The 14,232-nt window shown below is 38.8% G+C and overlaps 1 protein-coding gene across 1 annotated transcript; it reads right to left on the bottom strand.

Moving 5' to 3' along the window:
- Positions 1-11,485: 11,485 nt before the first annotated feature.
- On the bottom strand, positions 11,486-13,750 carry LOC122599971 (serine carboxypeptidase 1-like). The gene is made up of 8 exons (XM_043772593.1): positions 13,384-13,750; positions 13,208-13,312; positions 12,846-13,120; positions 12,484-12,747; positions 12,283-12,389; positions 12,116-12,208; positions 11,915-12,020; positions 11,486-11,629 (listed from the first exon to the last, which is right to left on the bottom strand). Exons 1-8 carry the CDS (start codon positions 13,748-13,750, stop codon positions 11,486-11,488), a joined length of 1,461 nt encoding a protein of 486 aa, XP_043628528.1.
- Between the last annotated feature and the right edge of the window lie 482 nt (positions 13,751-14,232).

Genomic DNA, 14,232 nt, shown 5'->3' on the forward strand with positions numbered 1-14,232 from the left:
TGTTGGATTTCATTATGGGGTGCCCAGCCAGAAAGGCCATCTACTCTGACCCAAAGGAAATGTGTGTCCACCTTCTTAGAGAGTTTTGGTGGACATGTGATTACAAGGTTGCCAGTAGCACCATCACTGGAACTGTACTGAAAGGAGAACATACTATCTCCATCTCAGTAGAATCGTTGAGAGATGCTCTTCGTCTTCCCAAACAATCGGAAGAGCATCCATATGTGGAGTTGGTCCCCATTGGAGTATGGAAGGAATGGTTGTTAACCATTGGGTATGGGACCAACACTGAACCTGCACAACCTGTGCACAGCAACCCACAGAAGAAATATCTGCCTGGTGTTTGGAGGCTGTTGTTCACCCATGTAATTCAGTGTCTGGGTGGCAATAGTGGCTCTTTTGATCAGGCCACTGCTGCACAAATGCAGATGATTTATGCGCTGGCAAACGGTCGCAACATTGACTTTGCCAGCGTAAATTTTGAAGATTTAAAAGGGAAGGTCACTATCAAGAACAGATCAAACTCTGTCCCCTTCACTCGCTTTCTCTCACTAATTTTCAAGAAAGAGCTGAAGGAAAAGTATCTCCCTGAAGGGGCACAATTCATTCTCTCTCCCAGGGTTGCAAGCTCCGTGTACAAGATTTCTGCTTGTGATCCTGAACAATTTGATTCCAAGTATGCTGTACTCACCCCTGAAATGAAATAGGTACTTTATTCTGTCTATCCTGATGTATATAGACCCAACCCTGCTGGAGCTGGTATGCTGATAATCCCCCCAGCAACCTCCAAAGCTCCCAAGAAAACCAAAACACTTTCTTCTTCTTCCACGTCACCTCCTGCTGCTGTCCCAAAATAGCAGCAGCGAGTATCAAAGGGCAAAACTACTAAGGTTAAGAAGTCCTCACTGCCCAAGGACAATGGAGACCCAGCCAGCTCATCAGCAGCCTCAAAAAAGGCTGCTGACGAGAAAAAGGGTAACCGCAAGCAGCCACCTCAAACTTCTGTAGGCGAGATTGGTGAAGATCAAGGGCCACCCCAGCCCATTAGAGTTGAGTCAACCGAATATCATTCCCTCTTCTTCTCAACCCTCTGAGTCGTTGTCAGCAGCCATATCACAGGTGATGCTAGAGACAACAAAATCTACGGCCGATGATGCTTTGGTGATACAACACACTGAAGCTGAGGCACTCGGTTCCCCTACCCCTCTAAATGTTTCTGGAGAAGGGATGGCAATTGAAGGTAGTGGTGTAGTTGAAGGAAGTGGTGTAAAGGAAGGTGAAAATATTGAAGATGATGATGATGATGATGATGAGAGTGATCTGGATTTGGGAGAGTTTGTGGCGGATGAATTCCAGCTGGATTCCTCCATCCAGGCTGATGAAATGGAAGCAAGTGATATGGAGGTGGATGAAGAGGCTGCTGCTGCTGATGGTGAAAAAGCAGCAGCCGTAAACGATAATGTAGAAGTTGTTGCTGTTGACTACATTGCAGCAGCGACTAACGAAAGTGCACAAGAAGCTGTTGCTGATGATAATGCAGCAGCTAATACTGAAGTAATTAAGGTGCAACCTCAAGTCATGTCTGTCGATTCTCAAATCGTTGACAGGCTGACTAGAGTTGAACACCAACTGAATGATCTCACCAAGGCTGCCACAATCGCTGTACAACTCAAAACTCATGAAGATGACAGATTGGTGAAGATCTTGGAGAACTGGTACAGCAAGCAGAATGAAAACACTGCCAGCATTGAGACAATAAAAGAAAAATCTATATCTATGGCTGCTGATCAAGAAAAACTTCGCACCTATACAAACTCTATCAAAAAGGATCAGCAGGTCATTCGTGGGCTCTCTCGATCGCTGTGCAAAATGGGACCTGCTGTACGGTTCTCAGCACAAAAAGCATGCAGCAGTAGTGATTCAGCTGCTGCTGAAGTAAAAACAGTGGCCAACCTGGTTTCTCGTCTTTCCACCCAGGTTGAAGAAAACACCAAGGCTATCAATGCCTTGGAAACCACTGTGGCCAGTCTTCCTCCTCCTCAAGTTTCATTTACTGAGGAAGATCGTAAGTGCCAACAAAAACTGGAGCAAGAAGTTGGGGAGGTAGTAGTTAATGATACTACCTCCAAGGGGGAGAAAGTAGATGCTGCTGTAATGGCACTTATCAGTGAAGCAGTAAATAAAGCTGTTAATTACATTTATGAAGCTTCAGCTGACAAGATTGTAAACGAAGAAAACACTGTAGCGGCCATGACCGTCAGTGAAGAAAAGGTGGATTCTCCCCCTGCTGTTACTGAAGGGGAGACAAGGACCGATGCTCTCCCTGCTAGTGTTGAGGGGGAGACGGCTGTAGAAGCATCTGCTGAGGGGGGGCAACAACTGATAGTTGCTGAAGCTCCCCAAGTTGAAGAAGAGGAAAGTCCTAGTGCAGTCAGGGCAGCTCAGAGAATAACAGCAGCTCAGAGAAAGAAGTTGACTGATACCGGTTTCTTTCATCCCTCGCCGCTGACTGCACAGAATACATCCATCACATCCCCAGCAGGAAATCAATTCCAAGTCATTGATGTTTTATCAATCACTACTGAGGGAAAGACTCAAGAGGAGGCCCTGGAGGAGCTGGATAGGCTGAAAGCTAACAAGGAAAATGAGAAGAAAAGCCTTGAATATATCAAGCAGCTGGCCCTCTTGGAGAAGGATGAGATGGATGGAGAGCAAAGAATGCTGCTAACCACTGGTGGGCCTGAAGCTCTCTACAGACAAAAGCAAGCCGATGTAGAGCAGCTACTAAAAGAAAAAAGAGAGAAATTTGAAGAAGAAAAGGCTAGGTGGTTGAAAATAATGAATGATAGAAAGAGGCCAGAGAGAATTACAGCAGTTGAAGTTCACAAAGCTGCCATGAGAACGAAAACCAATCTAAAGTTCCTAAGAGAAGGGCACAGTGCCCCAACTAAGATTGAAGATGTAAAAGTGACTAACTTGGGGGCTTCAGAATGGTATGAAATCTATACAATCATTAAGGATAAAAAGGCTGCCAGCTATGAACAACTTCAGGGGATGCTGAAAAGTTATTTTGAAAAGGCACTGAAGTTTGAAACAAAGTTCAAGGCAGACCTTCCCATGCTGAGAGCAGTCTTCGGGTCTCCAGCAGCTGTATCCTCCTCAGCAGGAAGGCGTGTCCTAAAAAGAAAGCTTGTTGCACAACCCTTGCCTGCTGACCTCCCTCCTATCTCTGGTGATGCAGCATTAAACCTAAGGCTTCCTCCCAGGTGCTCTTTTGAAGAAGGGAAAATTCTTGAAGAACCTGCTGGCATTTTCTTTCAAAACTTCAGAAATGATCAACTCTTTTTTAGGCTGGCAGAACTTGAACAAGCATCCACTGGTTTCCTGATCAGCATCAGAAGAAGATTTGCAAAGATGATCAGTGCTCGCTCAGTAATCAGCAGGATTGATGAAGAATTAATGAAGCCAGCAAAAAGAGATGATCCAGTACTTAGAATTGCCAAGCAGGAAGATGCCTGGGAGATAGAGGCTGCAAATCTTTAGATGTCTATTTTTTTAAAAGCTTTATGCTCAACTTGTAATCCATTTTAATGATATAAAAGACATCTTCAGCCCATATTAATTCTTATCTGTCTAAGTAATTTTTTCATCCAGCAAGTCTCCTCAGCTAATAGGGGGAGATTGTTAAGTCTGGGATTCGCTGAAGGAGACTTGAAAATTGACACATGTCGTCAGCAAGTCTCCTTACAATTTGTCAGCAGATGAAGAGACATCTTCAGCGGGATGCATGCTGACTTAAGTTTGTCTTGGCGGGAAATAATCAAATTACATAAAGACAAAAAGTCACATGGTGGTTAACTAACTGCAATTTGCCCTGAATGGTAAATGTACATGTTGGGACCAAAGCAAGGGTTCTCTCTCTCTCTTACCCGATTTGGTATAGAAGACAACAGGCACATGATTCAAGTACCATGAGCCAATTGGAGTTCGACAACCACCATCAAGTCACAATCAAAGCAGGCTGTGTTGCCTCATGTCTTCCCCTATATAAAGCAACACAGCCACATTGTGTTAAGTGGCTTGCCGTCCATCTAAAATCATGTATCACTTGTAATTGCTTAAGTTTTCCTTTTCTGTCTAGACTTAGCAATTATCTTTGTTCTTTTGTATTCTTGTAAGTCAAGTGTAAGATCAACCATGTATTTATCGTTTAATCAATGATACATATGATTATCCTTACATTGATGTTTTACAATTGAACTTTACATTGTTCTTGTTGCTTACTTGCCTGCTTATTTTCTTTCTTGTATTCTAAATTAAACATAAGTTGTGCATTCATGGACCATCAAGATAAGATCACAAGAACTCAAAACATTAAGATCTCGACAAAACATTTAACTATCAACTTGAATTCATAAAATTATGCAACCTTTATTCATTGTGTCACTTCATCTTAGTAGATGATGAAAAATTTAGCTACTCATGTCAAGACAATTAAAACTAACAATTATAAAATAAATAAAATCCATATTAATAATAATTGTGTAGTAATAAAATTTTGCAATATTTAAACTAATAATTAAAGCAAAGTAAGTAAAGTAATCGAACAATAATATGCCTGGGGTGGTGACTGAACTGCTCAAGGCTGCGGCTTGTCGAATACCTCCGAAAGTGAAGGATCTTTTGACGGTTACCAAACTTTGTTACGCCCCTTTCCCCTCTAGCCGACTCCTCAAAACTAAGCACCTCTATCAACTTGCTGCCGACCTCTCGAAACCCCACGTACACCAACCTTATGAATTCGTCCAACACCTCTCGTCCAAATTAATGATAGATAGAATGATATTTATATAGATAATGGATGATGCATTACTTCCAATTTTCTATACGTAATTTCCAAGTTAAGCTTTTCTTTTCTCCACCGCCTTCATGAGACCAACACCACAAGTGGGCCGCTGGCCTTGTTTATTTTCTTCACTAATTTGATGCTCTAGCCAACCCACGTAAAACTTTAATAATCTAAGTCCATGCTTTATTAACTAATTAAAAGCCAACTTTTACTCTTGATGATATGCGACCAATTGTCACTTCCAGCCAAGCTTTTCAATAAGCTTCTTTGACATTAAAAATCACATCTTTTAGCTCATTCTTACCATCAACCATTATTTGAACCTACAATAAACAAAGTATATACTAAATATCAAAAGTCCATTAAAATAAACATAATTTAACTATAAAAGAAATGATATCGCGTAAAATATATATGTATAAAATAGGCGATATCAAAGATCAATACGGAAGTCAAGTTCACGAGATGGAGGCAAACCCGGTAGGTCGTCCAGAAATACATCCACGAACCCATTAACCACGGGTACAGATTTTAATTTGAATTTGGAAGCCTTAAAGCTATAAATTTTTCCTTCCCATCGCTCGGTTGTTTCGCCTTGAACCACTAACTCTTCACCATCACCTAACAAAATTCTCACAACTTTACTACCACAATCTATAACCGCGCTCATCGCCGGCATCCAATCCATACCCACTATCACATCAAAACTACCAATATCAAAGGGAACGAGATCAATAAGAAACGGGTGGTCACAAAGCTCTAAGGTACAATCACGAACAACCTGATCAATTTTTGTTAACCCACCATTTACCATTTCAAGTTCAAAATAATAAGATAACAGACTAAGGCTAGCATCAATCAACGGGATGAAGTCATTGATTGCTGAGGAGAAAAGTATATGCCACGACGTTTGGATCAACACGAGCTTCGACCGCATTCACGGCAAAAGCTCTCCCACGGGGAGCAAGTTGTTGTGGTGCTTGTTGTTGTTGTTGTTGTTGGCCTTGATTTCCTCGGTTTTGATTTGGACCGGCAATTTGGAGTTGATTAGGGTACATGGTCACTTGAACTTGTTGGCCAATGAGATTTAGGAACCGCTTACAATAGTGGTCTTGGCTACCACATTCATAGCAAGTACCCGGGGCCATCGGGGGACGTCTCATATTAAGAGGAGTAACATTCAACGGGGCATTCCGGCGATTATTTGGACAAAATTTGGAGGTGTGGTAGGTTACATATGAATCAAACATCACACCTCACGTTGGGCCAATGATGACGGTTACACCGAGAGCATAAAAGGACTATTCCCGGCATAACCACCCATTTGAGGGCCCACCGCCGACACAACCGCCGCGAAAACCTTTCCACCATGACCTTGGCGCTTATTGTCACGCCTATCATCCTTCTTGGTGTCGCTTGACTCGGCCACATCCTTCTGGTTATTGTCATTCTTGCTTAATTTACCACCCCTTATAAGCTCCAATGTCACACTAGCGGTGTGGGTGGTTGCTTCTTTGTATGTCAATGGCATGGTGGGGTGACAAACAACCATTCTCACTTCATGAGGCAATCCCGCAACATACTTCTCGATTTTTACTTCTTGGGGCTTCACATAATGAGGAATGAGCCTAGAGAGTTGACCAAAATGGCGAGTGTAACCCTCATAGTCTCCCCCCTTCATGGCAAGCTTGGAAAATTCCACTTGCAAGTTTCTCATCTCATGGGTCGAGCAATACTTAGCAGTTATCATATTTTTAAACTCTCCCCATTGAAGATTGGTAGCCACGTCAATCCCCACTTCTTCAACCTCCTCGTTCCACCATTCAAGAGCACCACTCTTCAACATACCGGTGGCATAAGTAATTCGTTGGTGGTAAGCACAACCACTTCGAACAATGATCGCCTCAATCGCCTCCAACCACTCTAGATAACCCGTAGCACCACCGTCTCCATGAAACTATGGAGCCCCACATTGATTAAAATCTTTAAACAAACATCCTTGTTGGTAAACATCGTGACCCCTTGGTCGCATAAAGCCTTCTCATTTGCATTCACACTCTCTTCTTCATTTTCGTTTTCATTTTCATTCTCAACATTCTCCTCTTCAACTTCCGGCTCTTCTTGAGGACCTCTAGCATCCATGGTCGTTTGAATTCGGGCCACTAGATCCGGCATGAGATCATTTAGGACTTGAGTGATAACCTTGGTTGATACCTGAGGGTTTGCACGACCCTTGCCACCTCGGCCTCCACGACCTCCCCTACCACCACGTCCACCTACATTTGCCTCTTGTTCATCTTGCCGTCGGGGATTTCTCACGACTCTCTTCGGTCTAACCATAGTCCTGAGCACACGTGTTAGATTAGCAAGTTAGTTCTCACAATTCACGCACACGGGTTAGCCGAAAATAAGCTATCTCAAAACAAGCATTTCATATCTAGGGTTTCCCTAGACCGTCTACATGCATATTTCTATGGGGATTTTATCATGACAGTAATCTAAGGCTTCATCAATCATACCATGCAATCACGAATCATTTAACATAATATAAAAGGGTCAAGTCATAACAAGGCGGGTAAAACATAGTTCGAATCTAACTTTAACATTCAATACATTAAAGGTGTATGTATACAGGTGATATACTGAATGGATGTCGGAATTCGGTTCCGTTATGTTCTCTAAGTATTGGTCGGGTATGTATACAGGGTGTACCAGCAGCTAGCCTCCACCTAACCAACACTCATTAAACATACCGGGTTACCTACTATACTTTATCCACAATGCCCAATCCACTAGATCATTAATCTTATATGACATAGGATAACCATAGATTTGTTGATCAGGCGCCTCTAGGGTTACCGAGTGTCATACTTCATTAATGTTGTCATTTCATTTTGCTAGGGTTTAACAATATAAACTATAAGAATATGCATCAATGTTCATTTGGCAAGTCATGGTGTATCCCTACATTAACATATACGTCTATCACGTCATTACATAACAATCAAGTCATAAGAAACCTACGAACCTCGTTTAAACAAGTTTTTATGCATCATACAATTCACGTTGCACACAAAAATTCCTATCATGCATGCTAATTATGAAATGTGGGTGCAATGGCTATAGGCTAGGTCGATCCACCTAATTCTCTACAACCACGGCTTTGTTACCATTTTGTAACACCCCCAACAAGGCGGAATAATGGGATATCACAAGAAAAGCATCGCACGACATGGAAATTAAGTAGAGACAAATCTAGATGCATTAAAAGGATTGGGAATCCATACAATTTAATCAATTACAAATCCGAGACCATACAAAAATGCATAAGGAGCACGACCATCAAACGTTTACAATAGAGAGTACAAAAGATGACATATGATCCTAAGCATAACCCATAAGCGGGAACAATCAATCACGGATCCACAGTAAAGTCTAAGTCCAATCCTAGCATGCAAACAATCAATCATCATCCTATACGTCTTTCATTAACCTGTTCACCTGAAAAGTGTACTAAAACGTGTCAACATAAAGTTGGTGAGTTCGTAGGTTTGAGTAATAAGAGTAAGTGTTGGGATAACAATCGTTAACAATTCAAGTGGAATTTAATACCTAGTCACATTCGTACCAATCAACACAGTCAACGTTTACGTTTACTGATAGTTAAACAAGGCACGACTTACATAATAAATAATGCGTGATAAGCGGCACGACTTACATGATGAACAATGTGCGATAACAGGCACGGCTTACATGATAAACATTGCGCGATAACATGCACAACTTACGTGATAAACATTGCGCGATAACACGTTACGACTTATATATATTTCAAATGCGTCATTTCACATTTCAGGCTTAACAATCATTTCAACCGATAACCGTTAAGTAAAGAGTACACTTTTCACCCCGAAATATAAGAGAAAATGGGGCTACGGAACTCACCTTTGCCTTACGCGTTTGTAGGAGGTGACTAAGCGGGTAAGCGAGAAGCATGATAGTCACAAACCTATTATAGCAATATTAAATCATCACATTATGGTCTACGTTACAATATAAGTCACCCTAGGCGTTTACAAGATACCCCAAGGTCGGACGTTGAATTCACGGTTGGAGAAACGAGGGACTCGGGAAAAATGGTGATAGATTCTCATAAAAAGGATGTTACTACAAGAAACTAGACTCTCATACGATTCTAACGATAGGTCATACACCTAAAACGGACTTATTGATCAAAATTTATGAACGTTTGAAGTTGACAAAAGAAGACATGCGGGCAGCAGGTTCTCACTGCGCCGCATTCAGGACCAAGCAGTCCCACTGCGCCACAGTGAGACTCGAAGCAGCAGGTCCGAAATATACCACTGCGCCGCAGTGGGTTTTGGCCTTTCCACTGCGCCGCAGTGGCCAGATACTGAAGCTAAACAGCAGCAGTTCAGCAACAAGAACGAACCAAAAACCCAATTTTGACATCCAAATCGACTAGTGGTGCTTCAAGACTCGTTTTTAGACTTAAACATACATCATTAAGTACAACTAAACATATTTCATCAATCAAATCCAATCCCTTAACGAAATTACATGTCCAAATCGTTCTTGACCTAAACTAACCCTGATGAAACCCTAATTTGACCCATTTCAAGTTTTAGCCCGATTTTGACCAAAGGCTTCTTAAATATGATTGGTAATGACGTTATAAACATAAAAGAGAAGATTTAAGACGAGTTTATCTTACCAAAAGAGTCGAAATCCTCCAAATTTCGGATTTAGGATGAAAACCTTGGATGAATACCTTTCAAACCTTGATTTCTCGAGCTTGATGATTATTATTATTGTAGTAACTAAATTTGGCTAACTTATTATTAATATACAAAGCTTGGAAGAATTTAAGAAGAATTTATGATGGATGGTGGTGGTGGTTGAAGAGAAGAGAAGAGTAATGAGGGAGAGAGAGAGGATAAGGAAAAGGTAAAGGAGAAATGAATGTGATGAGGCGGGGGGGGGGGGGGGAAGGGGCCGGCCTAGGGAGTCCATTTTTAGGCTCCCGCTCCGCTAAATTCGACAAATAGCTATATGATAACCATTTAAACGCTAAAACGACACCTATAACACAATTAGACTTCACGTCACGTTACTATACAACAAAACGCTCGATAATCCATATAAGCTAACAAATTCATTCATTTTTCAATTTCATTAAATTACATGTCAATTAAGTCAAAAATCATGAATGTTACAAAAATATACTCTTTCATTCTCTATAAGTGAGTATAATAAAATTTCTTTTTGCATAACATTTATTATTCCTTCAATCTAAATTCATTTAAAAATTTTATTTATTAACAATAAATCCAAATCATGTTTTCAAGTTCGAAAGTCCAAATATTTATCCGAATTTTTAATACCATAGACACTTTTTTTTTCATTTTTAAATGGTGTTCTTCACAAAAATACCCTCAAATACTCCATTTTATTATTAACTTATTTCTTTATACAAAAAGAGGATTTCTATTTTAAAAGTTATTTTTAATAAATTTTTTATTTATTAAAAATTAATATTTTTTTAGAAAACTAGTTTGGTTGGATTATTAATGTGATTAAAAAAGTGATTTTAGTTGGGTTGGGTGGATATAAAAGAAAAAAATCAATTCTTTAACAAATAATATCGATGAATTGGGTTGTGAATAAGAATAGCCTATGAAGTTTCATACATTTTCATATGCACTTTTAAGCATAAGAATAAATAGAGTTTCATACTTTAACATCCATGATTACAAAACTTACTTGTAATTATTAGTTAGAATATTATTTTAAATTATACATGCAGCAAAAGTTTTTTAAAATGCTAAAAATAAATAGAGTTTCATATTTGAACATCCATGATTACAAAACTTACTTTCATATGCACTTTGAAATGGCAGTTGCACGAGGATTAGATGCAAAAGATGTTACACTTAACCAAATGTTATTACTAAAATAAAATTGTTCACTAAAACAATAGTTCCAACAGAACGATTCTTGTTTAACGAGTCTTGGTTATTAATCTATTTTTGTTTAGTTTGAAAATCAAAGTGCTCAAAGCTCTTGTGAAAGATATAACTCGATTTCTACTCTTATAACTACAGTTTAAGGTGATGTGTATGTCAATGGTTGAAGCAATGAAGCAAAAAGATACATTATTTAATGATACAAATTATAAAGGTGTTTAGCCTATAGATAATCTTGTACTGTATTTTGTTTGAGAGATGAACTTCACATATATGGTTATAGCTTCAGTCATTAATAAGTCTGCTTTTGTTTGGGGTACTTGTGTCTCGCTCATACTTCTAATTGTAAACAAAGCTGGTCGAACACTTGAACTAATCTGTAAATCGGTTAGTCTGTTAGTGGTCTAGTTACTGGAGACCATTAGGAATACGACCAGATATTGTAATTGTACATTGGTATAACGATTATGATTCAGGCAAATATCAATGTCATACCACATTTTTCAACAGAAGTTGTAAAAGTTACATAAACTAATTAAGCAAAAAACAAATTGGGTTAAGTAGACACCACTTGTTCGACATTGATCTGATCTTCGTCAAATTATTCAGCAAATCAAAGATACTAAAACTATAAAAAGCAAACATATGTTTATGAGGAAGGAGGAAGTATCCCTCCAAGGAATGATGAGAACAATGTCAATGCACGTTGTGGTTGGTAGCTTGGAACAGTATGGCCTGCTCCCCTGACCGTTATCAGAAGTAGTCCTTTATACGCCTCCAAATACCCCCCAACCTGTTAACACAGTTTCACGTTAGTAGCCGTCAAAATGTATGCTGTATGCAAATGCTAGTTCACTTTTAAGTTTTAACCCAGAATGTGCTTACATACAAAACTATGCCACCTTTTTGTTATTTTTTACAAATGTATAGAACTATGCAGCATTATATTAAATGAAAATGATTGAACACCAAAATAATATTCTCATAAAATGCACATACATACAAATTACCAAATTATAATATGATCTGTTTTCTAGTATGCATAGTTATGTGAATGAGACAAAGATTCAATGAATACCTCTTTGTTGAGGTACCATGGCCTCCAAGCTGTCTCAATCGGAAGATTGAGGGTGTTAATTGAGTACCTAGAAGAAGTAACGGGAACTCGGCCATCTATATCGCCACTGCAAAAGAAAGATACAGTTTTCAGTTTTCCATAAATCTAAATTCCAACCAATGAAACTTATCTACAGCAATCCCATGTTTGAAGAATACTTGCCTGTATACCCACACCCTTTGGCCATTTGAAATAAGATACTTAATTATTGGAAGGATGGTAGTTGCCCTGTCATTCCAGCGTGTGATAACATCGCTACAATAAATTTTATGAACATCAATTAGTATGAAGAAGATTCATATAAGTTTATGAGACTAATCTGACGGTACCTGCATAAATCCCATGATGTAGGTTTCACGTTTAACGCCTTTTGAACAGCAGAGTTATTGAGATAGTCTACCAGGATATATTGCCAGCAAGGGTCAAATACATTTATCTGAAAGATAAATATATATGTACCAAAGATGAAAGTTACGGTTCCTGCAATTTATCTATTGTACAGGAACAATGTGTTAAATGAGAAGTCTTACAGAACCGGTTGAAGCAGAGGCATTTCGTTGATCAGGGTTCAAGCAAATTGGTGCATAGATATTGTACAGATCAATATCTCCCCACTCATCCCAAGCTTTGTCTGTACTATCTCCGCACACTTCAGATACATATCGAGAACCATTTGCAAAGTTGCAGTATTTCAATATGGCGTCATGTGTTGCATCGGAAATCATAGCATGAGTCCACCAATAATCATACATTCCTTTATAACTTGTTTCATCATCAATCCATGCATTTCCAATCTGCATATTTTGCAACATCAGTTATCATACGATTAGAAATACCAGAAATTTTTTAAACCCTGTTTGAAAATCAAGAAGGTTTCAGTTTAATGTATTACAGCGACCCCTTTCATATTGATGATGGTTTGATTTGTTATTTTGTTGTTACTAAGGATCTTATAAGCAAGTTGAGGAACATAATGTCCGGCGTAACTTTCACCAGTAATGTAAAAGTCACGGGTTTTGTACTGAGGGAATCTCTCGAGCCAATTAACAAGAAATATGTAAGCATCATTTGCAGTGTTCTTGTCACCAGAATGATCATAATCTGAAGTTGTATTCGAATATGAGAAGCCCACACCAGCAGGGGATTCCAGAAACAGCATATTTGCAACTGCACATGATATTTTTAAGTTCACTATAAATTTATATAATCCAGTAAGAAAATAGAAAGGTAGAATTTAATACAGTAAGATCTAACCGTTGCTCCATGCATAGTCATTCATGAAAAGAGATTTTCCATCACTATTGATTCTGAAAGGTCCTAGTTCTAACATGGCTCCGATCATGGAAGAGCATCCTGGACCTGTTAAACATCACCAATTCGAGTTATCTTCTGACAATTCATACCAAATAAAAACTCACATGAAGATGTACCTCCATTTAGCCATAAAACCAATGGTTTAGTGGAAGAATCAGTGGGAGACTCAACCAAATAATAGAAAAGAGCCCTTCCAGCACTTTGATTAACTGTCACATATCCTGAGTACTGATTAAAATTAACACCTGCAGGTTGGCCTGGCAAGGCATAGATCTTATCTAGCTGTGCTAACCCGTCTTGTTGTGAAATATAAACAGGAGAATACTCCTCAGTAGTTTCATCTGAAACAGCCCATGTGTTAGGAAGAGGTGAGTTTTTAGATCTCTTTGATTTTAGCAACTCAAAAAGTCTTTTTGTCTGAATATCAGCATTGCTTAAACCAAGCAAAGCCAAAAGGCAAAATGTTGTTATAACCTTTATCATCGTCTTTGGTACTTTAGACTTTTGTTCAAGTGCTTCTATATATAGTATACGAGACATTAAGTCCTACTCACTGTTTTATCTCATCTTGATGAGACATTGAAACTGACATCAAAGAAATGATTGTTGAAAAAAACTTGTTTTCAATCTTCATTAGGCTGCAATTCTCGTAAGTATCTGTATGGAGCCGTCTCATTTTTATTAAAAGTATTGATGCATTCGACACTTTCATATTTGTCAGGTGAAAGATGCTATATTCGTTGTTTATTATATGATTAGAAAATGCTAATACTTGAAAAGTTTAATTTGTAATTAACGATAAATCGAATGAGGATAAGTTAAGTTCCAAGTTTTATAAACATGATGCCTAAACAAGATTCTTTACAAAAAATATATAACTATTCAGAATATTTATTTTTTGTTTGATCAGATATAGATTGTAACACCTTTAAATACAAGATTAAAGGAGAAAATGTGCATAAACT

This window comes from Erigeron canadensis, chromosome 5 (genome assembly GCF_010389155.1).
Source record: "Erigeron canadensis isolate Cc75 chromosome 5, C_canadensis_v1, whole genome shotgun sequence".
Classification (NCBI taxonomy): domain Eukaryota; kingdom Viridiplantae; phylum Streptophyta; class Magnoliopsida; order Asterales; family Asteraceae; genus Erigeron; species Erigeron canadensis.

What these genes read in the sequence shown, in the direction of transcription:
- LOC122599971 (XM_043772593.1), bottom strand. Translation starts at nt 13,750, where the DNA reads ATGATAAAGGTTATAACAACATTTTGCCTTTTGGCTTTGCTTGGTTTA. An exon ending in CCTCTGCTTCAACCGGTTCT is followed by an intron (nt 12,390 to 12,483) that starts GTAAGACTTCTC and finishes TTTATCTTTCAG; the next exon opens with ATAAATGTATTTGACCCTTG. An exon ending in ACATCATGGGATTTATGCAG is followed by an intron (nt 12,209 to 12,282) that starts GTACCGTCAGAT and finishes AATTTATTGTAG; the next exon opens with CGATGTTATCACACGCTGGA.